The sequence below is a fragment of the Neolamprologus multifasciatus genome, chromosome 8, assembly GCF_963576455.1.
Source record: "Neolamprologus multifasciatus chromosome 8, fNeoMul1.2, whole genome shotgun sequence".
NCBI lineage: Eukaryota > Metazoa > Chordata > Actinopteri > Cichliformes > Cichlidae > Neolamprologus > Neolamprologus multifasciatus.
In genome coordinates, this window is record NC_140446.1 from 25,282,870 (window position 1) to 25,307,890 (window position 25,021).

The window sequence follows — 25,021 nt, forward strand, 5'->3', positions numbered from 1 at the left end:
TTCTTTCAGAAAAACAGCGAACAAAATATTTATTCTTAAACAATGACATGACCTCTGGTGCTCCAACAAATAGACAAGACAATACAAAAAAGTTACCATAAAAATAAGACGATGACAAAAGTGTGACAGTGAAGCAGTCCATGTCCTAAAACAAAACACCGCATCACTGACGGACACATGGAGGCGGCGTTGGAATGTGACGAGTAGTGTGTAACCAGGACAGAAAAAGGCGTTACATCTGAGGAGATGAGCACTTCCTGCTTACATGTATCATTGCTCCAGTCAATGTGGGGTTGACACAACAGAAGAAAAACATAAAAACCCATTCGAAAATCTGAGATTCAGCCCTGAGATTAACACACATACAACATAGTTTTAAAAAACCCAAGCATTTTGCAAGACTGTAATAATAAAACATTCTCCAAAATCTCTATTTGGTACAAGTGCTTGAAACTGGAAAACGAAAAACAAAGAACTACAGGCTCAGTGACACACCTGCTCACTTAGAAATAGTTGATTAAAAAATGTATTATTTCACTGCAACAAAATATAAAAACAGCAAAACAGAAAGATGGCACGAATGGAACAGACATGGTGTTTTCAGGGTAGGGAGATGTGTGTGTGTGTGTGTGTGTTTGAATCCTGCTGCTGCTGGTGAGACACTAAGCAGACGAAGCCTTCAGCTGCCTCTGTGTGGATGTCTGCTGACATCGAGTAATGGCTTAATGGGCCTCACACAGCACAGCGCTGCTCCTAATGGCGCTAAGGAGAAGTGCACAGACTTTAACACCAACACTGATCACAAAGACTTTTCTTCTAAAAAAAAAAACTGAGTCTGACGTCCTCAACAGGTACGCTGGGTTTGAGCAAGTCCCACAGAGTAGGTGAGCACCTGTGCAGCCAGAGGGTTTTACTAGGAGGCGGCCCAGCACGTATCTGGTATTACTAACAACAGAGTCTGCTGCATAAAAGTGCATGCAAGCTGTCCTCAGGAACACCGTGTGCGGTACATCCACGGATTTGTTGCTGGACCAAAAGCTAGTGAAGGAACACCGAGTCCATGTAGCGCTGGTAAGTCAGATAAGGCTTCTTCAAGAGCAGCATGTAGGCCCAAGTAAAGACATCAGGAACCTTAATACTAGCGCGGCCATTCCTATTCAATTTAAGACTGATGGAACAGCAGAGTAACTGTTGCCCCTCCTTGTTGGGTCTGAAGTCAAGCGAGCAGCTGAGTGGTCCTGTGGTCTAAGGGGGGCTGGTTTGTTGAGATGATGAAAGGGAAATCTAACACAGGATTCCCTTTCCTTTAGGAGTGGAAGAAAATTTATTGTTTATTAATTTATAAACCCCTAACACAGCTCCTAACAATTCAGACTGAAGTTTGTTAAGATCCAAACTGATTTAAAGATGGTACAGGCAGAAATTCTCTCAGGCCGAGGTGGGAGGGAGGCAGTAGGATCTGACTATTTTAAGTTGACAAGGTGACCAATGAGCCTCAAAAGCCAGATATAAGAGCCTGAAGCCAACAAAGTTTGGAGGCAGTGGTCAGCTGAAGACAGTAATACTGCAGCTGGAGCAGAGGGCCAAAGTGCTTCCTGTGAAAATACATTCAAATACATGCACGCTTTGGGGCTCGCTCAGTAACACCTGCTGGGTGAATCTGCGCTGGAAACAGAAAGCATAATGATCGCACAAGGTGTTGCATTAAATCTGGAACCCTGTTGTGTTGACGATAATCAGGTACCTTTACTCTGGGAGGGTACTACCTTGAGCCACCAGCCCCTTCTTTCTGTCTCCATGACTGGCTGTTTAATTCAACATCAAAACTGCTTTAGCAATAACTTAAAAAAAAAAAAAAACAACACTCAATCCAACGTCTTTGACAACTGCTAAAGAAACCAGTACAAGAATAAATAACCCAAATATAATCAAATACTTAGAAAATCTTTAAAAAAAATTAAATATCTTTGATTGTTATTCATATTTAATTCAGAAGAAGAAGAAAAAAGAAACCAAAACATCCCATATAAATAACTACACAAATAACAAATTCAGCATGTTACTTCAAGAACGGTTCTCGTCAGTCCGCGGGTGGCGTCGGCTGATGAGTACTGTCAGACTGGACTGAGGGAGGTGACCGGGGTCCTCCAGTCCCAGTGCCTGGTGGGGGTTAACAGTGCAGTTGAAGGACAGAGGGTGAAGTTAAGGTTTGCGGGTGCTAGCTGTCAGTCAGAACAACCCTGGTCCAGTGTCGCCATGGTTACCGGCGAGGTGGTGGGAAGGCCTGCGAAAATGCTGCAGGTGAATCTTCTAACAGGAGAAAAACAAAAACAAAAAAACCTCTCAATGCATTTCATAGAGAGCAAAAAAAGGAGCAGCAGCTGCCGCTACATGAGTCGTCACACCAGGGTTCTGGATCCTAACCACCAGCAGCACGAGTGGCAGGTCGATTTGTCTCAATGTTTCCCATCTGTTTCCCATTTCCCTTAGTAAAAACTTAACCATGCTTTGTTAAAGTAAACCCTCCAATCTAATAAAACTAGCTTAAATGTTTTTAACAAATACACTATATTGCCTAAAGTAATCCCTCATCTGCCTTCACATGCATATAAACATATAGTGACTAATATGATGCGGGCCCACCCTTCTGGGAAGGCTTTCCACAAGGTTTAGGAGAGTTTTGGGGAATTTTTGACCATTCTTCCAGAAGCACATTTGTGAAGTCAGATGCTGATGTTGCTCAGTCTCTGCTCTAATTTATCTCAAAGGTGCTCTGTCGGGCTGAGGCAGGATTCTGTGCAGGCCAGTCAAGTTATCCACACCAAACTCTCTCGTCCATGTCGTTATGGGCTTTGCTTTATGTACTGGTGCGCAGTCATGTTAAAATTGGAGCAGGGTCATCTCCAAACTGTTGGGACCATGAAAGTGGCCAAAATGTTCCTTTTACTGGAACTAAGGGGCCGAGTCCAACTCATACCTCACACCATAATGCCCCCTCTACCAGGCTTTACACAGCACAGTGTAGTCAGACAAGTACCATTCTCCTGGCAACCACCAAACCCAGACTCTTCCATCGAATTGCTCAATGGAGAAGTGTGATTCACTGCTCCAGAGAACATGCCTCCACTGCTCTGGTGTCCAGTGTCGACATGCTTTACACCCATGCATCCAACACTTTGCATTGCGGTTGGTGATGTAGCTGCTCAGCCATGGAAACCCTTTCTATTAAGTTCTGTACACACTGTTCTTGAGCTAACCTGAAGGCCACATGAAATTTGGAAACAATTTTCAATTTGTAACAATCGACTCAGCAGAAAGTTGTCGACCTCTGCATTTTAAAACTAAGCTGAAGACACATTTGTTCACCTTATCTTACAAGTCTTAATTCTATGGCTTTTAGTTTTTAAATTTTTACTGTTTTTAACTTGTATTGTGTCTTTTACCTGTATTGCTATGTATCGCTTTTATTATTATTATTTTTTATCTTTTTAGTTTCAAATAGTTGTACAGCACTTTGTTTGAAAGCGCTTTATAAATAAAGTTATTATTATTATTATTATTATTATTCTGCACACACGCCACAGCATCTGCTGAAATCGCTCTGTGGTGTTACGTGGCCAATCACTTTGTGAATGAGTTGCTGTTTTTCCCATTCACTTCCAGATTGTTATAATATCATGAACAGTTAATGGAATCACTCATTTCTGGCTGCATTTCTATGTTCAGCATGTCTATATATGATCTGATTGTGGCTGAGATTAAACTAAAACCATGCTCAATTCTGCTTTTCAGGAAGTTGATGCCTTGTGCAAATCTGTACTGTGGGTTTAGAAAACGAGCTAAATTAAAATTAGCTTGTGTACTTGTGTACCGCTCAGCAGTTACCCCAAACCAAGATAACCACTATACTGGCTCACAGCTTTAAAAATACAAAAACCGCTCTCTTGTTGCCCGATATATTTCAACTGTCAGTGGTTTGATCAGCAGAAAGCAGGAAAAGTATTTACTGACCTCATGAGGTTTCTGTCCCCTTTCGTCCCATCTGCTCCCTGGAGGGGCCTTTGAATGTCTTGTTCTAAGAAGACGTCACAAATCCAGAGGTTACGTTTTTAAATGGTCACGAGCCAAATCTTCAATAAGAGCAAACATACATTTTCAAAGCGCACACAAATAGAGTTTTAAAGAGCTCACCTTGTGATTCTTACACTTCATGGAGAAGTTTTCTTCAATGAGTACACAGTCTGCAGAACAAGAACAGAACAGGAGTTGGCAATGATGCACCGATTCATCTGAAAGGCTCAAACGCCCCCACGTGCAAGTTCAGCCTGAGCGGAAGTGATAAGAGCCAACAGCCCTTCACAAAGGAGCTATTTTCAGAACAGTGCGCATGCGTGCACGCACACACTGAACACAAAGCGACAGTCGTGGGTGTATGTGTTCAACTTTAACTTTGTACCTGTTAAAGTTTAATTTGAGACTTCAGATGTGGAGCAAAAAAAGGAAATAAGAAAAAGTAAAAACAGTAGTCAGAGGGGCAGATGGCATACATAAATCTAAAGTTACTCCATCAAAGTGTGGGTGGTGGCAAAAATTCCAATCACCAGAGGAAAACCTGCAGGGCTGCGTGCTACTGTAAGTAAATTCAACACTCAAGATAAGCCTGAAAAAAATAGACTGTATATAAAAGATGAACCTAGCCACCAAGACGTCAACCACTGGTTAGGGAAGTCCGGATGCAAAGTCTCAAGCTCAGTCTTTTGGGCATAGAAAGTGCTTGTGATGAGCTACGGATGGCTCTGACTGAGAAACCAAGAGGCACTGCATACAGTAGAATCAGGCTTCGTCCACACGTACATGGGTGTTTTTTTAAAACTGAGATTTTCAGTTTTCGCTTTTTTTTTTAAAATCCCGTCCACACGTGCGGTTTTGAAAAAAAATCTCCGTCCACATGTAAACGCTAAGAACGAAATGTTGCCCAATCAGAAGTCTAGAAGCCTGAGAGGGAAATACTAAACAGGGTTTGTACGTGTGCACGAAAGGTGCGACTGCATAGAAAAATCTGTGTTTTCAAAAATACTCGTGCTCAATCACCAATCACAAGATAGCCCAGCCCTAAAACATACTTCGCTTTTTTGACTATTAGAGAAAAAATGCTGTATTTAAGAAAACTTGGAACTACCAGTTAAGACTATAAAACACTCAGTAAAAGGTTTACGGATGTCACCTAGAGCCAGGGCTGTTTTCCCGCAGACTTCTACACAACTGAAAGCATTTTTCCCCAAACACAGGCGCCAGCAGAAAGAATCCAAGTTTGAGGCACTTCCGCATTGGCCAGAGTCAAATATGCACAAGGAAATTACTTCAGATTGTATCACTTCCAAACTTGTCCCGCATTATCTCATTTTTATTTTGTGACAAAAGTCAAAGGAGCTTGGCTGATTGGGACCCACACCCATTTTCACACCTTGGCTCAGGTGATTAGAGGATCATCAGGGGTCCTTTTGTCCCTCTTTGGGGGGAAACTCCCACTGGGATTAAATCTGGGACTCTCCGCCATTTGACCTTAGAACTGAAGAAGCTTCTCGGATGAGAGGTGAAACGCCTTCAAGCAACTTAAAGAAGTCCAGACGCTTTTCTTTGCAAGCTCCTTAGACTACGATGACCTGGATGACTGAGAATCTTCACAGACATTTCGTGACAAAAGTTTCAAACTATGACGAAAATTATTGGTCAATGAAATTAACACGGGTCCATCTTTTACATACAGTCTACAACTTAAGCACGCATGCAAATTTTAAAATTGCACAAGACTGGCATGATAAGAGTTTGTGCTCTGCTGCGTACCTGACTCCAGAGCACACCTGTAGTGGTACTTGTTGGGGCAGCCTTTGAAGAAACAGCCAAGCGTAGCACCTGGGTCATGGCACGCTGAACACGTCTGAAAAAACAGCAGATGAGGTTAAGAGAAGACATCGTACACACTTCTGCAAGCTGTGATTTCCACTTTTACTACATGGGACAGAATATATAGCACTAAGGTAATTACTATATAGTTTTAATTAAAACACTGCCTTCAGCAGCAGTCGTCATAATGTACAATGGCTGATGTAAACAGTGAGGCTCTTTAACAGTCTTTCAAAATAAAGCGAAACCCAAAGGCTGCATTTACCACCAATCTGACTCATGATGGTTTAAGATGGTTAACACCTTATCACCTTAGGAGAAACTGAAAGAACGCTGCCTTGATGTACCCTTCATACAGGAGACACTTTGACTTTAAGATGCCAATGTTGATCTTCAGTCGTATCAGGCATGAAACTAAAAGTCCCCGAGGCATGCTCAAGCTAAAATATACTATCACCTCTATTAATTTCTATGCATAACCCCTACTCCGGTGGCAGCAGGGACATGCTGGCACTAGCTGCTCCTCCAGCTGCAGTCTCTCAAGTGTATGTGCAGAACAATGGACGAACACAAGCTAGCTCAGGCTATCTTGAGCTGTATGACCTCAACCAACAGTCAAAAGTTTGCTGTGACACATTTTGCAGGGACTGTTTTATGAAACACACATTTGATATCATCATATAAATAAATATCGAAGGCCTTAAGTTATGCAAGATTTCTACTAATGACTTAAAAAGAGATCAATGTTTAATTTAATGATCTTATCTTAAAAAGAGGCAAATGAACCATTGGGGCAATTCTGGACTAGGTCATCTGAACTACATGCTGAATAAGGATAGTTTCAGAAACTAGAACCTTTAAATCAACTTTCGGTCATTTTCGTCTTTTCTCACAAGGTTTTAACTGGTTATATCAAATAGGTTATAAAGGGCTAAATTAGAACCTAACTCAGACTGCACAGTGCTTGTAATTAGATGGTTGTAAAGCCACTGGCACCATTCTTCTCCTTAAGAATAACGGCCTTGGAGGACCCATGTTGGAACCGGGAGTGGCGTCACTCTCGAGTTTACCAAGTCTTGGTAGCAAAGTTGGAAAATCAGGATTTCATTTGCTCCTCAGCAAGGGAGAGCGTATACATTTATTACTAATACATCACTAACAACACTCACTATGCTTGGATTTTAGTACTTAAAAACACTGCTGCAGCACGTTCACAGACAGAACCAGGTCAGTGCATATGACTATTTTAACCAGTAGAAAACATACAACAGTAGCTACACAGACTACAGTTAGTGAGAGAGACTGCTCCAGGTTTCCAAGTTGGAAGTCTGAGTTGAGGGAGGTGTTCCAGGTGAGAAATCCTGACTGGCTATTTGCAAATTTTGACTTTTGGCCTCAAAAGAGAATACACTGTATCCATCTTACTGTGTAGATGGTTAAAACTTTGCCAAAAAGTAAAGAGATCTCCCCAAAAATAGTGTCTCACTGTCGTTTTCCCTGCACCAATAATTTCCAGTTTTCTAACTAAGCTAATAAGCTAATTATTCACATTTCCTCTTGCAGTGATTTGAAAGCATTTAAAATATATAACTCTCTTACAGGCACAGAAAACAAGCCAACTGCATTAACATTAACATGACAATGCTGCTTTCATTTCCAGCTTCATTATGTCAGCTATGAGTCCATGTGCTATTGTGCAACACTTCAAATTTAAAGTGCAGATTTACCGTCTCCTGGCCTACTTTGACAGCCTCCTCCAGGCCGTACACTTTGCCCTTCACAAGAAACACGCCTGCAGACCAGATGCCGCAGTCTTCATGAAGCCAGTATTCACAAGGTTGGAGAAGCAACACAGGGGGGCTATACCAGTCCTCCACATTCGCAGAGCTAGCATCTGACCGCACTCGTTTAGCTGCAGGGCTGCCTGTGCTGATGCTGCTGTTGTTCCATCGGTGGTTCTCCATTAGGCCCCTCTTCTTCAGCTGAGCTCCTGGCCTCAGGGCCCGCACAGCGGGCACAGCGGCACACTTCCTCCCCCTTCCTCTCATGCTGCAAGATGAAGAGTCCGAATCACTGTAGTCATCCTCTTTGAGGCCTAAAGTGCTGGCTGGTTTTTTGGTGCTCGGCTGGTAACCTTCAGGGAAGTAAGGGCCGTGAAGGTCCCCCAAGTCCATGGCGTTGGCTGACTGCCCACACAGGCAGCAGATAAGAGGGCGCTGATCCTGACCGTGAGTGGAAACCCGGCCCAGCTGCAGACAGGAAGTGCTGGGTACGACTGCAGAAATGAAGCCGCTGGTATTAGCCTGCTGCTGCTGCGAGCCCTTCTTGTGCTGCGCCCTTACCTCCTCTGGGTAATTGACGACAGTACACAGCGACGGAGAGGACTGCTGACGCTCCACGTGGATAAACGGAGAGAAACTGTCTGGCCTCATATCCCTTTTATCCTCCTTGTAGTTGACATACTTGAGCTTGATCTCAGGCTCTTTTGGGGAAAACATGGACGAAGACTGACCCGGTTTATGTTTCTTTCGTCTTCTTTTGGGAGTGCGAGCAGCCTTCGTCTTGGCAGTGGGCGACGCTTTGCTAGCAGGAGATCTGCTGTTGGCTTTGCCTTGGTTTTTCTTTGGAGATTTTGATGGTGGAGAAAATCTTGCCACCTGGATTTCCACTGAGGGGTCTGGCTGAGGAAGCAGTTCAGGCTCCTCCTTTGAGTTATTATGTAGAGCAAACTGAGGACTTGACTGTGGGGAGGTTTTCCTCTTTGACTTCACAGGGCTAGTTTGGGGTGGGTGCACAGGTTGGGAAACATTCATCGGTTCAGTCTTTGAACTCTCTCTCCGCGCAGCAGACCGGGGGCTTTTTGGAGGTGCGCTGCGCCGCGACTTTTTAGAATTACCGATCATTTCTGAATCAGAGGTAGAGTCTTTGCAGCTGTCAGTATTCAGGTTATTTGATTTGCCTCTTTTCAGAGGAGTTGCTGCTTTCTGTTTCGCTGGTTTCGCTGAGGCAGACACTTTTACTCGGCTTCTCCTTTTACCTGCTAACACAGAGTCTTTCTTCTTAGAAATAGATATAGTGGAATCGCTAGATGTTGACTGGGAAGCATTAACTTTGTTACTAGTGCGTATGCATCCTGATACTTTATACCTGCTTGAATTTATATTCATAACTATGGCCTCTAGCCGTGTCCCTCTGCTGGAACGTATTGGCAGCTTCTTTTCTTTCAAACTTCTCTCTAGTGCCTTTGCATTCCCGTTCATGTGAGGAATAACAGTCTTGTGATTGTTTTCAGGAACTTCCGCTGCACAAACACCATCTGTCAAGTCGATCAAAGGCTCCAGCGCAGCCTTTCGTCTACTGCCCGGCTGTTTATTTTCATCACTTGAATCCAACCTTGTGGTGCCATCGCTGATGCCAGAGCTTGGCTGAATGGCCCCTTCTGTATTCAAGCTATCACACGAGACCCCCTCAGTCGTCTCAAGATAAGAGTTGTCGCCACTGGGTGAGCTTGAGGCCTGAGGCAGGACAAATACATCTTCCACATCGTCCAGTGAGGTAGCAGAGGGGGAAACGGGGTCCTCCAGAGGACTTATATACTCCCTGCTCAGTGAACAAAGGTCTCTGGCACCCACACTGTCTGAGGCAACCACCTGCTCTGGTGTCTTAGACATGAGAAAGAGCACCTCAGAACCTGCTTTCCCCTCGTCCTTCTCTGTGACAGGGGTGACAGTCTCTGGAGAGGATTCGGCACATGCTCCTGAACAGTTATCCAGATGTGGGCTGTCATCACCAGCAAGGCTGTGATCCTCTTTGCCTTGGAGCGGCTTTTCAACATCCACGTCACCGAAAGTGACTCCACTGTTACACTCATGAGAGTCCTGTGTTCTGTCCACATTGTTCTCCAGTCCCCCTTGAGCCTGAGACAATGACTGAAAAAGTTCCGTCTGCGTGGCGAGGTCCTCGGGCCCCTCAACCTGCGCCAAGTAATGCTGGCTCACTGCATAGCCGGTCTCCCCGAGCCCTTTATCTGTGTCACAAGGAGGGTGGAGGGAGAACTTGCTGATAGGCGACACACTGTACAGAGGCGAGTGTTGAGATAGGGTGTCTTGAAAAGAGAAGACGTGAGACCGGCTCACGTATGAAAGGGTGACTGTAGTGCGCGAGAAGGCATTGTCTGGCTGAATTTGATCCCCTGATTGGTGTGCGATGTCTGAGGAGCTGGTCTCTGAGAATCCCTGTAATCCAGGGTTGCTGTTCCCAGAGTTTGGGAACCAGCCGGGGCTCTTGACCATCGACAAGCCATCAAAAGCCGTCGTGGAGTTGAGGACACATTCTTCCCCTTTCCTGGTCAGGTCGATCACAGTGGGGATGCAGGAAGTAGAGAGGTCTTGAGGCTGTAGATCATCTATGCTCCCTGGTGGCTGCTCCATAACAACTGCAGTAGAAAAATGAAGAAGATATTCATGTAAGCTTATAAATGGTGGCATACAGAGATCAGTTTCTGGGTTTATTTCACCACTACACAGGATAACCAGAGTGGCTTTCCTAAGACCAAATACTCTTTCCCCCCAAAAGCGCCAAATCACAGTTTTACTTTTTACCATTACATTGAGTTGACACTTTTTTACACTGTTATTCAACACACTCAAAAGTAAGCTTATTTCATTTGAAGCAAAGAACTGAACCTCAACCCCGTATAAATGAAGTCATGCTATTAAAATTAGCTTGGAAACTGACGTGTGCTTGATTTTCATTAACGCTGGAGAATATGCCAAGGGTTAACTGACAATTTACGCTTTGGCTTATTTCCAAATTGTCTTAATAGTATTAAATGTTCTGAATAAAAAGTTGTTACGTTTACCCAATAATTTCTGTCCGAACACTGGACTGACTTTTTAACTACTAGAACTAACAGGTCGAGCTTGCTAACCACGTTAGCTTAGCCACAGCTAACGCTAGCTAGGCCCGGCTCCGGTAACATTCTCTAACTGCATTAAAGATTTGAGAACTTTAAGGGCTTTTTCGTTGAAGACTGGAAATCGTATCATACAAAACGTGATTTATCAACTTCTACTTATCGACAACAGCCAAAGTTCATTTCGGCGAGGTCCACTGCCCGCAAAGTGCGATTATTCCGATAAATTGACAACTTTTATAGCTCAGTGACAGACACCGTGGGTTACATCCTACTGCGGCTCTTACTAACTTTAGTGCGAAAACAGCAGCCAATGAGATTTAAAAATGTTTTATTTTGCTTAAAATTGTGGTCTTTGCTTTATTAAATGAGTTCCGAATTGAAGAGTAAATCTTAAAGATTTAGAGAAATACATCCTGTTCGCTAGTAGAGGTCCAAACAACACGTAAACCAAGATATTATCAAATTACTGGTTACTTTTCGTGGAGTTTGGCGAGACGTTCTCTCAATTAAAGAGAACGGCAAGCATCGGGGCAAGGCCCGGCTGGATGAAACAAAGACAGAGCGGAGGTAATGCGCTGTGCTGTTCTGCTGCTGATCAAAACTTACCCGGACGGGAGAAATCGCAGCTTTTTTAAACGTCCAGTTAAGAATCCCTCCCGCCCCACATCTCCTTCAGCAACACATCTATTCTAATGAACCCCAATAAAAAATTACAAAGAGAGAAAGCCCTAAATTAAATAAAGATCCACACACTTTCCAGGAACACACTACTCTGATAGCAGCACTGTCAAGTTGTACATAATCTAAGGCTTCCGGGCACTCCTTTCACAATAAAGTAATTACCAGTAGGTTTATTGCTTTAAAATTTTAACTTATGTCAATAAAAAGCAAAGTCCAAATACAAAAAAGGTTTTGCGAAATAAAACTCAGTATCTATTCCAGATAAATTAATTTGCCAGTTATCCAGCGGTTGCGTGCAAGCTGTCAAAGCTTCAGACGTTGACCTTGAAGTAGGCTAGTCTACTTCAAGGTCAACGTTCTGCTGCTAGTCACTGATGATGAAAAGTTATTAGTGTTTTCTTTTTATTCAGCATTGCCGTCATCTGATATCGGTGCCCTGACAAGTCAAACCGAGCAATGAAACAGTTGTCACTCGGCTAAGGAACAGAAAGGCATTATGGGAGACGAGTGGTGTGACGTAATAGAAAGTACTAATCAGTGCCTTACAGTTGAGTGTTTTATGATCTTTCGTTGCTACTGATAGCAGTTTTAAAGAAAGGCCAACAACAACAACTACTACTACTAATAATAATAGTTCAGTTTCATTATATTACTACTACTATTACTACTGCTACTAATAATAACAATAATACAGAGAAAATCCCAACAATCGCACGACCCCATATGAGCAAGCACTTGGCGAAGGTGGTAAGGAAAGAGATGGAAGAGATGCTGGCTGTCCGATTGGCCTCCCTGCTGCTGCGGAGCCTGGGGCGGTCTGCTTGCCTCCACCCCGGAGGGAAGGGTAACATCTCTTGGGTCTGGGTGCCGTTTCCATCTCTGGGGGTGAGGATACCTGGACCCGGGGTATAGAGTATGTTTGGGGAGTGTGATTGTGTGTACATGTCCATTTACGTTTATTCCTGCGTTGGGTGAGTGCTGAGTGTTTGTATATGTGTGCATGAGGGTGGGAATGCATGTCTGTGTCTGTGTGTGCCTGTTTGTCTGTGTCTATATGTCAGGTCGGGTCTTAGACTCCACCTCTCTGGGAACTCCAAGGCCCTCCAAAGTGTGGAGGCCTATCTCCCCTCACCACACTCCCTGCCAGTGACTGATGCCCTCAGGGGTCGGTGCATTGTTGGTTCTTGGTGTCCAGGGCTGGGCGCTCAGGTCATGTACCAGCTCACTCCCGGTGGCTACTTGGCGGGGCCTGGTGCCTGCTGCTCGGTCAGGCCTCTTCCGGGGCGCGGGGGGCCCTCGGGCCTCCGGCCTCTGTGCCTGCGGCTCGGTTCACTCTGGCACAGCTGGCTGCCGGCGGAGCCGGCGGGCACGCCGGTGCAGCCCCCTCTAGCTTCTGCCCGATGGCTACTGGGTGACCCCTCATCTGGGGATCCTCAGCCCTTCCCATGAAGGTGGCACAGATGCCCCTCCGGTGGTCCTCCTTGGGCTCTTGCACTCTGGGGCCTCTGGATGTCTGGGGCCTGGATCTCCTCCATGCCTGCTTCATGCCCTGGGGGACAGGGCTATGGCTCTCTACATCCTCTAGCAGACCATTACATGGGGAAACCATTTGAATACAAGCGCGCCGATCCACACAGGTGTGCACATGGGTGTTCACTATTCGTAGACTTAAATCACACCTTTCTTGGCTGCTACTTCAAAGCACATTGTGCGCTGTCTGTCTTGCGTGCTGCACAACAACATTCAATATTTAGTATTTACTGCTGTTTACACTTAGCTAGATTAATGCGATGGTGTTGTGTATAGTATGTTGCATTGTTTTGTTTTTTTTTGCTTGTTTTCTATTCTTTTTCTCTCAACAGGTGATCCCGGAGATATTTTTTCTTCCCCCCTTTCTCACTGTCCCTCTCCCCTTCTGTTTTTCTTTTCCTTCCTCTTTCTTTCTCCCTTTCCTATCCCTCACTCATGTCTGTCCCGTCTGTAACAACTGAAAATAAAATAAATAATAAAAAAAAAAGAAAAAAAGAAAAAAAGAAGGTGGTAAGGAAAAACTCCCGTTTAACAGGAAGTAACCTCTGACAGAAGAGGCTCAGGGAGGGGACCCATGCCACGCCATGAGCCATTGGAAATGAGGTGACAGAGAAAGGACAAAACAGAGCCAGAGATGAATAATAAATAATGATGAAATCCAAAGTGGTAACACACTTTAGGTTCAATATCACAGTGGTAAGACTGAGATAAGGAAGTATTCCACTAATTAGTATACCACTAACATACACATAATGCATACTGTACAACAAAAGTTACATTAAAATCACTTGGTGATGTGAATAATATTTGTTACAGTGTAATGTGTGACCGTACAGCAAGACGGTGTGTGGAGTTTGCATGTTCTGTCTGGGTACTTCCTCCTACAGTTCAAAGACATGCATGAGGTTCGGTTAATTGGTGATCCTAAGTGGCAGTAGGTATGACTGGTTGTTGCCTTCACAAAGTATGTACTGTTCTATGCAGTATGCAAAACATATGCAGTATGGCATGTACTACTTCATCATAACATTACACTTTGAACTTTGAACCTGTTTCTGTACATGTAATTAGTCCAGAGGAGTGCAGGCTGGAATGCTGGTATTAAAATGCTCTCTCTAAGTTTGCTCAGGTTTCCTATAGTTGAAAATAACTTCTGCAACTGAACAGTGAAGCCAAAAAATAACTCAGATCTAAGGCACTTGTGCCTTAGATCTGAGTTATTTTTAATGGCCTCAAAGCAACCTGTTAATGCAGCAGAGAAATGAAAACTACAGGACTGATCATAGGTAAGTAACAAAATTAGTTCATATACTACCGTCTAATGAATTATTTTGCTAAAGCACAATAAACAGCTTATGACCATTATGAAGAAGGTCGTAAACAATGGCAAGAAAATAGTTTTTCAGAAATTTAAAACAGGCCTTTGTAAACATGTTCCTGGGTTTATTCGATTCCATTTTAATTATATAAGGCCAGATCACAACAGTCACCTCAACACATCTAATTATAAGTCTCATTTTGGGTTATACTAAATAAATTACGTTCATTTGTTAAACCATGGTCAGTAATAGAATATGCTCATTGTTGCCGAACTTTTTCACTCCAGCCTCAAAGGAATGTCACAGCAATTACTGCGTATGACTATAGCCAGACCCTTTGACACCAAGGGACAACCTTTGGAGCTGAGAAATGAAGCCAGTGTGGAAGTACACAAAATAGTTCCTCTACTGTAATTGATTTGGGCTTCCACTCGTTCACATAGGGTCATGTTCAATTTGGTCAACTTTGCAGAATGAAATATGTTTAGAGTTTGGTACAAAAAAAAGGGTTTTGGTTTCTGTGAATAGTTTTTAAGATGAATAATGATACTGAAAATGTTAGCAGACACTTTTATTCCAAAAAATAGATTCCCTAATATTTGTTATGTGTGGAGTTGTTTATTTTCTCATTTACATTCTGCTCAAATCAACTGGTTGTTGTGTTTGTTTCATTCAAAACATGTTACAGGGGACGTTGCAGCATGCCTTCTCATGGAAAAACTGCGTCATTAGCACTAATTAAATGGTTGTAGTGTTTCTCACATCTTTTTCATGTCTCTGGAGTCATACATACAAATCAGCAAATAGCTAATATTAGGAGAGAAATCCATATCCAAATCTGGGATGTGGTGTCTTGCTGAAAGGTGAACTTCAGTCCTTCATTGCGACTCATTTTTGCTGTAGAGAAGCGACTTCTTACCACGATCCTAGCACCACTGCGATTGTAGTAGCCAGAAGATATGTACAGCTTTGTATTTACCAGATATTCTTAATGGGGGTGGGTGTCAGTTTTAAACAGTTTTATTTGATTGTGCATTGCCCGACCCTCTTTGACTTTAAGCATTACAATAAAATAAGTCGCGTTCAGTGTTTGTTGAGAATATTTATCCCCATAAAAACACACCCCGAGTTCAAATGTGGTTTGAAAGTTGGAACAAAACTTCAAAACACACAGAAAAGGGTGCAAAAATATTTATTGCTAATAAACCTGTAGTCAGTTGGTGTATATTTGCTTTATATTTACAATAATAGAGTACAGAGGAATGGGAATGTGAAAGAAAAATCCCAACCACTTAAATAAATACAAAGGGACTGCCACTGAACAAGACTACAAACATAAACCAACTCCAGCAACTCCTATACAGTTGGACCAATGATTGCAGTGAGAGAAAAAAAATCTATATAAACTTTCATATATATTTAAATTATAGTCAGTGAATCTTGTCCTGATGCATTCAGCTGTCGCGCACTGATTTTATCTGATTTTTTTCGCCAAGACTGCAGAAACATCTTTGATGTTAATTTCAAAGTAACACGAAGCAGCAACATGGGTGAGCACTTTTTTTCTAATGCAGACAAGCACTTTTGTTCTATAGCTTGTTTACTGAGCAACACTTCCATCTGTGCTGGAATGATAACGGAGAGGAGGAGCGTTAACGTGCAGACTGAACGCCAGACTCATTCCTACGGTTTTGTTATGCAAGTATTACTCGTCATTATGTAGTTGTAGTTTAGCCATTTAACATCACATTTATGCTTTTGGCTAGCAACAGTCTAGAGAGTTAAAACAGTAGCTTACACAGTCATAGTTCTAGTGTATGCATGAAAAATGCTCATTTAAAAACAGTATTTACAGTAAGGAAAAAAAATACAAAAAAGTCACAGTTAACTGAAGTGCATGGAATGCAAACTAAACATGAAATTCAAACTTCATAGCATGTTTTTAATAATAAATGATCTGTGTTTGGTGACCAGTGTGTCGTTGTTACTAAATAAGTCATTACAGAGCTAAAATATAGTGGGCTTCTAAACATGCAGCAAGGTAGGGGGACGTGACGTGTCGCTGTCAGAACTCCTTCGTGTCTTTATTTTCAAACAGGTGGAGTCTCTGCTCCGCTGTCAGCCCTTCCTTCAGACTCTGGTGGGATGAAGAGAGAAAAAGCAGACGCTAAATAAGTTTATGACGAACACAACTCTGGACACGTGTGCTGTTTCTGAGCAAGCAGTGTTTCTCCCAGTGTAAACCTGATGTCACCCAGTGAGTTATCCCTCTCAGAGTGTTAACACACCACACTACAACTGATAGCAAACCCTTCTTTAGCATGTGTGCTATGGAGTCCCAAAACTGATAAAAGGTCGCATAAAATGGGTTTAACTCAACTGTGTTAAGTCAACACTTTTCCTTCACTTCTAAGTTTCTCCATTTTACATATATAAGTTCAGCTAATTGCACATATTCAAAAGCAGACTCCAAACCTCTTTGTTCTCACTGTTAACTTGCATTTTATTTTGCTCTTTTCACTGTAAATCACATGTTGCTTTTTATATTTTTACTTTGTGTACATTGAATTAAAAGTATAACAAAATGTGCAATAAATAAAATGACCATTGTGACGTTTTATATTTGATTTACATTTACCTTTGTCATAAAGTCACTCAAACTGAAAAAGCATTTTCCAAGCTAGGCAGCTTCACATCGAAGCACTGAGGCAGTTAGCAAGGCTGTGACCTCTTTACTTCCTCCCTTATTCATTCACAACTTCCCTTCATAGAGATCGTGCTGGTTAGTCGCCAACCGCATCTTTGAACTGGGAACTGATGCATTGGTGCATTAGTAAAATGTGTTTAACCAACCAGCAAGAACAACAAAATATTGAGTCCACTAGATGCAGACACGTCTAGATTTATTTTACTGTGAATATTAAACTATTACTAAGACAAAAACTCTCATGTTAACAAATTTAAAGATATTCAAGCAAAATGACTTTTTGATTTTATTGAGAAAGTGAAGATGAAGGAAAAGTTTTGTCCACGTTGTTCTTGTCATTTTAATCATTTACCTGCCTAACAGTGCTGATTATTAAGAATTCAGGTGCATCTTGACTGACAAACAGTTTTTTATTAGGCAAAGGAGATTGCAAAGAAAAGCGTCTGGACTTCTTTAAGTTACTTGAAGATGTTTCACCTCTCATCCAAGAGGCTTCTTCAGTTCTAAGGTCAAATGGTGGAGAGTCCCAGATATAAACCTAGTGGGAGTTTCCCCCCACAGAGGGACAAAAGGACCCCCTGATGATCCTCTAATCGCCTGAGCCAAGGTGTGGAACTGGGTGTGGGTCCCAATCAGCCAGAGTTTCGGGTGAGTTCATTGTGAAACCTGGCCCCACCTTATCATGCGAATTCCTGAGGTCAGATGGCCCAGGATGTGAGTGGGCGTTAAGGCGTCTGGGGAGGGAACTCAAAACTGGATTATAGATGGCAGAGAGTTGGTGTCGTAAACCACCGCCTCTGTTCAAAGATGGTCGCTCACAGTGGACGTAGATGCTTCTTTCACTCCTCTTTCAAACCATCTGTCCTCTCTGTCCAAAATGTGAACATTGGCTTCCTCGAAAGAGTGTCCTTTATCCTTAAGATGCAGATGGACAGCTGAGTCTTGTCCTGTGGAGGTGGCTCTTCTATGTTGTGCCATGCGCTTGTGAAGTGGCTGTTTGGTCTCTCCAATGTAGAGGTCTGGACATTCCTCGCTGCACTGTACGGCATACACCACATTGTTAAGTCTGTGTTTTGGCGTGTCTGTGTTTTATATCTGAGACTCCCCACTATTTGACCTTAGAACTGAAGAAGCTTCTCGGATGAGAGGTGAAACGTCTGCAAGTAACTTAAAGAAGTCCAGACACTTTTCTTTGCAAGCTCCTTTGACTACGATGACCTGGATGACTGAGAACCTTCACAGACAGCTTTTTATTAGGTTTGGGACTTTATTGTTTAGCGCTGTGTAAGTAACCCCCTCATACAATACAGTTCATGGCTGATAAAGTGAAAGGACCCACATATTAGTAATCAAGCCCAGTGATAAGTCACATACACAGTCACTCTGCCAAACCTGACATTCATTCGTCACCACCATGCAAGTGTGGAGTATTTGTGCATACTAATGTGCAGAATCTGATCTTTTGAGTGGCTTGAGAGGTGGAGGACAGGAGGGTGTGCTTATCCACCCATGGGTGCGTCTGGTTTGGTTTACCTAAAGGAGAAGGGGGAGGAAGCTTACACGTCGTCAGCAGCCCTAACTGTCCCAGGGCATGTCTCGACTCACAGACTGAAGACAGAAGGGGGAAAACACACAGGCAAGTGTGTGTAAGACTACTGCGGTGTTTCATTTGCAATACAATGCCTACAATGCAGTTCTGATGGGAGTCACGACATGGATCGGGAAAATGTAGCCGGTTCGCATGCAATACTGCATGCAACTTAGCAGGTGACCTGTAGGTGGCAGCAAGTTTCTGGAAACAACTTCTCAGGCTTTTGAAGGCTGGAGTTAACCACTTTCAATATCTGCTGTTGCTTGAGCAATGATACGATGGGTGATAGAGTTCAATGAGAAAACCTGATTAACACATCTGATAAAACTCTTTGCATGCCCCTTCACAGGACACTCACCTTTGACCTCATGGTGCGCTCTGAGCGTTTCGCTGCAGCAGCTGCCATCTTGAGGATGTCAGGGTTGCTTTTGGACTTCATGATATCTGGAGGAAAGAATGTGTCGGTCACAATAAGATAAGAGTCTGGGTGTGAGTCGATTCCAACATGAGGCGTGTTTTGCGGCGCTTTCGTACCATAGCCCCCTCGTTCCACCTCCTCCAGCGCCGGCTCCCCGAGCGCCTCATGAGCCAGCTGCAGCTGGTCTCTGAGCCGGCCCAGATCCCGCTCTGCTTTGGCCTTGACAATGCTCAGCTCTGTGTAAATGTCCTTGTACTTATCTGTTGCATACTTCTTATCCTAAAAGCACATTGTTTGGCAGTTCAGAGAAAGGATTTATCTTTAGATCTTTGATGAATTTATGACGGGGAAAGAAAAAAACTGAAACTTACTCTTTGGGCTGCTTGCAGTTCATCTTTGAGGGAGTTGATTTCCTGCTTCAGGTACTGGACTTCAGACTCCTTCACTCGCAGCATAACCTGGAAAACAAGACGAAGAAAAAATTATGCTAAAAATATGAGCCAAGTCACCTTGAGGGTTGAAACATTTCCTGAGGAGAGGCTATTAAAACCTTACTAGCAGAGACTCGTTTTCATACGTTTCACATCCAGGAACTTATGCGACTTGAACCTTACTTCTAACTCGTAGAGCTCCTTCCCCTGAATTGTGGTATTTGTGTCTCCCACTCCATCCTCAGAGGTCATGGAGCGCATCTTAGTGATTTCTGCTGCAAGTCGGTTGTTCAGCTCCTGAAAACATCCCACAGAAGCAAATCAGAAGACTCAGAACGACAGTGCACTTTCATGCCCACTGGGGCAGTTATAACACAGTTATTTGTGCGCTCAGGTGAGCAGCGTGCGTTTCTGTCGGCACCTGGTTGTGCGCGTTGAGCTCCTGGTTCTCTCTCTGACACTGCCTGAGGGCCTGTCGCTCTGCCTCCAGTGCCTGGGCCAGGTGGGCGTTTTCCAGGCACTTCTGGGAATACTGTTCCGACAACACCTCAATCTCCCGCTGGAAGGAACACAACTCCTCCCTGAAATACAATTCAACACCGTGCTGAGAGGAAAAAAATACTTCAGGAGTGAAAAAAACCTGAAGGTCAGGCAGTTGTTTAGCATCTGTTAGTTTGGGGTTAATGCTGCGTACTTTTATTTCAGAGCAAATAAACAGCAGCAAACTGTTCCCTGCAATTTAAAAAAAAAAGAGCTTCTCCTTTTATCCGGCATCAAAGTGAAAATAGAGAATGTTAAAAAAAATCGAAGCCAGTTTAAATGGAGTGTGATTTATAGTCAACACCTGCACTTCCACACATGTTCCTGTGTGAAGCATCACAGGGTGTCAAGCTGCTGAACACAGTGCATGCATGTCCCAACAAGTCAGCAGTGACACCTGCAGTCAGCAGAAACCTATTAGTACAATTATCTTACACTCAGAGTTGAGCTACACGAACCATTACTTTTTTCAGTCAACTCTTAACCCTTTAAAACCGGTGGGAGTGGGAACGCTCCGTTTTGCGCAACTACTTTTAAATCCCGGTAGCACTGCAACCACGTGAGCTAGCACAATAATTTCTTTTGCATATGAAACCGGAGAAGTTGTACTTACATCTAATACCATCAGCTTGTCCTCGGTCACAGTTTCCTTCCACATATAGATTTGCAAAAACTTCATAAAAAGTATTTGCAGTAACAAAAACATAATATTCCAGAAACAGGCCGATCCGATCAGCTGTTTATAACACTTCCTACATTGGAATAGACGTCAGCGTGAACTTTCACATGTCCGCCATGACCTGCCCGAAACCGGAAGTGACGTCATTTTTGCGGAAATGTAGTTTTTTACCATCAGGGCCTTATGAGCCTATACTGGTGTTTTTAAAAGTTATGTTTGACTTTATGACTTTCTGTGTCGTTTCTGGGATGCTTAGGACTCATATTGCTCTGCTGGAAATAGTTTATTTTGATGCATATGCTGCTTTTTTGCAAATTTGCATTATAATATTTATTTTCATTTTTCCTGCAGTATATAAAAATTGGTGTATTTCAAAAATAAAACTATGAAAACACTCAAAATAAATTTCCTGTGGTGGGAAACTATTTTGTGCAACTTTTTTGTATTTACAGTTTTGAGGGATAAGCCTCTTAAATTTCTCTAACTAGAAATATATGTTAAAAAAACAAAAACGATTTTAAATTTTTTTGTAGTTTATTGCACTTTTTTGCAATTTATGTTGTTACTATGCACTTAATGCAGACATATTATTAAAATTTAGGCTGTAATGGTTGTATTGATGTATATCAACTTGAAATGCTCCCAAAAATGGCACTACAACATGTAAAAATAGACTTGGTGGACTTTGTTATATGGTAGGTCTTAAAGGGTTAAATACATGTGTAACATTTGTACAGATAATTTTTAACCTTGGGCTCAATTCCAACAGTTTTCTCCTTTTTAAGTCATCTTGTGGATTAATCTGAATTTTTCCTCCTGTCTAGTGGAAAACCTAGTCAACAGGAATATTCTTTTATGTATCCATGACGAGCATAATTGTTGGGATTTTCTCTACATGAATGAATTATTATTAAGGTCTTTGCCTAACAATATAAAATGAACTGAACTTTATTTCTTCTACAAAAAAGCAGTCGAATGCTTTGATAGCTAACAATAGGTGTTCAGCTCAGCTGACATTTGACTTGAGGCCAGCTGTGGCCAGAACATAACTCAAATAATATTCATCCTATAACCATTTGTATGGAAGGCTGCTTTCCTTCAATGTCAGGGACATAGACTCAAACCGTGTCTGATTAACAGACCTCCACACCGTACGGAGTAATGGTTCAGTTTTTACCTAAAATTGTCTTTATAAGATATTCTAAGTATTCAGCGGTCCCTCGTTTATCGCGGGAGTTAAGTTCTAAAAATAACCGGCGATAAGTGAAATCTGCAAAGTAGCCAACTTTATTTTTTACAGTTATTACAGATGTTTTAAGGCTGTAAAACCCCTCACCACACACTTTGTTCAGACAGGCATAAACATTTCTACACTTTTCTCTCTTGTTTAAACTCTCAAAGTTCAAACCTGCTAGAAGAATAAGATCAGTATTATAGAAAGAAACCAAAGGCACCGGCAGGTGACGACGTTTCATCGACATTGTTGTTTCTTGGGGAGAAAACTTACAAACAGTGCAGCACTTCAGAGTCACGCTGGTAGTGATCGAAGATTTATGTAAATTTGACAAGCTGAACGTGTTCTGTACTGTACAGGAGACACGGCACGAGATTGATTGACAGTGGTCTACAGCCAATCAGGACGCAGAACACAATGCGCTGTATCTTGTCAAACAACTACTTCACAGCATTTTTGACATGTCCCACCGGGCACGATCACTGGTTCAGCCAGCCTGTTCAGCCTCATCAGCTGAGATGAGTGAGGGGTTACAAACACTTTGGTGGGTATGAGAAGAACTCACTCATGCTGTCTGCGGATCTCCTCGATGTCTGCATTCTCCGTATTGCTGTTGGCTTTGCGAGCCTTTTCCAGCTCCTTCTCCAGCTCTGTACGGTGGGCGTTTTTCATTGCTTCAATAGCTGAGATAAACAAAAAGTTTCTTTTCAATCAAAACTTATTGTAACGCATTGTAAGCAAGTTATGATGAGCTAAAGATATAGTAGGAAAAAGATACAGTTGGTAAGACTTTTTCTATTTACCTGCGATGGTGGCTGCCGTCTCCTCAGCCAGCAGCCTCTCCTTCTCCTCCTTCAGGTTCTCCAGCTCTCTCTGGTGTTTCTTCTGCAGCTCGTCGATCACTTTCTGGTGAGACTCCTCCATTGCAGCGAAACCTCTCTCACAGGTGGCCTGTGGCAAAAAGCGAGCACACTGCAGCTGTGAGTTTACAGGTCACCTGAACGTGGGACCAAAAGGTTCTCCTGATCAGGAGCTGAGCAGGAGGAAAAACCTCCTGGACCTTTATATATCATTATATGTCAGTAAAGATCATCAATTTAGTTATAGCAATTCACTTGCAAGTTTGAGCTTGTCAGCCATGAGCAAGTTGAGCCTGTGTGAGTAAATGATTAAAAGGAATGACAGGATACACAATGCACTGAAGAAAAGGGCAAAGACAACGAGAGAGATGTAAGAGGGAAAAAAGCTGCCATTTCCTGTCCACAGCACAATATCCGAGCTTCTGGAAATCCGGACTCCAAACAGCACTTGTATCCTACAGCTAACGCACAAATCCTAATCTGCCTGGAGGCCAAATCTTTGGTGGAATGTGTGGTTAAGCTGACAATTATATAACTGGGTGTCTCAAACATTACATGTGTCATAGGACGTCCCAGTCAGCTTGCAAAACTGCCACTTCTGGCTGGTGAGGATAAAGTGAGGGAGAATAATAATCCTCAACAAGAAGAGATTTCAATAGCCTTTGCTCTCGCCCAACCTAAAACCTTGCCCTACTTCCGTCCTGTATTCGCTGCCACTAATCTGGGTGTTTGGTTGGTGGCTGTGCCCTGATCCAGATCCTTCTGTTTGCCTGAAGTCACAGAGACTATATGAGGAGCCAACACAAGTAAAACGTGCGTGAATGATGAATTAAAATGTCATCTTCATAATGCAATCTTCATGCAATCTTGCTAATTACCAGTCTGTATTGCACTATCCAATTGTCATTGGGGCCGAGTGGCTCAGTTTTAGTCTTGTCTGACCATATACAACGTTCTCCAGAAGCCATTTGGCTTCCAAATTTATAGCTGCAAATTTGAGTGGAGGTTGAAGGCTTTCATTTTTGAACAGGGGCTTCTTTCTTTGTTAACTCCCTCCTAGTCCATGGCCACATAAAGCTGGACAGTAACAGTTATCACTAGCAGTTTCCAGCTCATGGCAGACTTGAGCCTTGCTGGTTCCTGGGCTGGTCCTCAACTTTCTGGCCAATTTCGTGTCATGTGATGGTGATTCTAGGTGTTACTGGTCAATCCAAAAAGTACTGGCAAAGAGAAATTACCAGCTGCAGTCAATCATGATCGCTAATAAATAACTAACATTAATAAGCCTTGGTGTTGTCAAGTTAGAAGATATATTAGAACCTTTGTGACCACTTCTTAAAGGTTTTAATGAATATATGTTTATATTTGAGCCTTTCAGAGAAAATCCTAAATGAATTTGAAATTGTTCCAAAGAATTCATTATTAATAACAACACTCATATCCATGATGAGTGTAAATAAACTTTTGACCAAAGCCGTATGTCCGTTCCCTCTTCTAGACATGCAAAATTATATCTAGGTCCCGTTTGCCCTGTTAAAGTTGAATTGTGTTTTTCTGCAACATCTACTGAATTCATGGTGTCACAGATTTCATTATCACAGTAGCTGTGAACGACAATTACTACCTCAAAACTGAAACTTAGCAGACACAACCCCAAACACTCATTCATGTAAGCATCTCAAATTAAACATCCCTGCATTAAGTGCTCAGAAACTGTGTTTAATAAACAGGTATGGCTGATTGTGTTAATTTATTTGTTTGTGCCTTTGATAGCGGGATGATTTATGGGGGATGGTTTTATTTACTTTTAGCTCTGGTAGTTTATGGATGGCAATGTGAGGCCTAACATAGGAACAAATAACAATTGGAAGCCTATCCTATCTGGATTCAGGAGTTTTTGGAAGCATACCTATCTCCAATACAAATCCTACTGAAAAACTAGGAGCTGTTGTCCTTTATGTTCAAGAAAATATCAAATAATTTCAGATCAAGATATTTATTCAGTGACGTCTTGTCACTGAGGGCATTTTTACCATTGCAGAGGTGTGCAGTTTTGAGCAGCTCTTCGAGCCGAATGGGAAAACCTGTATATGAGGACAAGCCTTTATTATCTTAGGAATGGCATTTGATTTTTCTGCTTGAGAAAATATTGGGTTTCATCACAAGTGCTGCCAATTAGCTGCTGACAAGTTGAAGAAAAAAAGCTAGT

The 25,021-nt window shown here is 42.5% G+C and overlaps 2 protein-coding genes and 1 long non-coding RNA gene across 11 annotated transcripts in view; all 3 read right to left on the reverse strand.

The window, feature by feature from the left end:
* Nucleotides 1-25,021, reverse strand: part of LOC146513199 (uncharacterized) — a 115,098-nt gene continuing 90,077 nt past the window's right edge. Inside the window, exon 2 of the long non-coding RNA XR_014875549.1 lies at nt 1-495. This is a non-coding gene — a long non-coding RNA (uncharacterized LOC146513199). The remainder of the gene's footprint in view (nt 496-25,021) is intronic.
* LOC146513200 (uncharacterized) lies at nt 1,464-11,903 on the reverse strand. Of its 5 annotated transcripts, none has more exons than XM_085169329.1 (6): nt 11,429-11,903; nt 7,632-10,339; nt 5,845-5,938; nt 4,192-4,241; nt 4,012-4,075; nt 1,464-2,284 (listed from the first exon to the last, which is right to left on the reverse strand). In XM_085169329.1, exons 2-5 carry the CDS (start codon nt 10,332-10,334, stop codon nt 4,013-4,015), a joined length of 2,910 nt encoding a protein of 969 aa, XP_085025455.1. In that variant the 5' UTR covers nt 10,335-10,339; nt 11,429-11,903; the 3' UTR covers nt 1,464-2,284; nt 4,012. The 5 variants fall into 5 exon arrangements, with proteins under 5 accessions (XP_085025455.1, XP_085025454.1, XP_085025453.1 ...); XM_085169328.1 differs by having other exon boundaries at nt 1,464-2,307; XM_085169327.1 differs by having other exon boundaries at nt 1,464-2,310.
* The window catches only part of mpripb (myosin phosphatase Rho interacting protein b), a 50,701-nt gene continuing 41,208 nt past the window's right edge, over nt 15,529-25,021 (reverse strand). For 3 of the 5 annotated variants that reach the window (XM_085169318.1, XM_085169321.1, XM_085169322.1), the window contains 8 exons: nt 22,756-22,903; nt 22,518-22,635; nt 19,921-20,080; nt 19,683-19,796; nt 19,440-19,526; nt 19,185-19,347; nt 19,009-19,094; nt 15,529-16,489 (listed from right to left, as the gene is read on the reverse strand). In XM_085169318.1, coding sequence (XP_085025444.1) covers nt 16,418-16,489; nt 19,009-19,094; nt 19,185-19,347; nt 19,440-19,526; nt 19,683-19,796; nt 19,921-20,080; nt 22,518-22,635; nt 22,756-22,903 — 948 coding nt within the window. In that variant the 3' untranslated portion in view covers nt 15,529-16,417. Of the gene's footprint in view, nt 18,668-19,008; nt 19,095-19,184; nt 19,348-19,439; nt 19,527-19,682; nt 19,797-19,920; nt 20,081-22,517; nt 22,636-22,755; nt 22,904-25,021 lie in introns of all 5 variants that reach the window. The other 2 variants (XM_085169320.1, XM_085169319.1) reach the window with 2 other exon arrangements.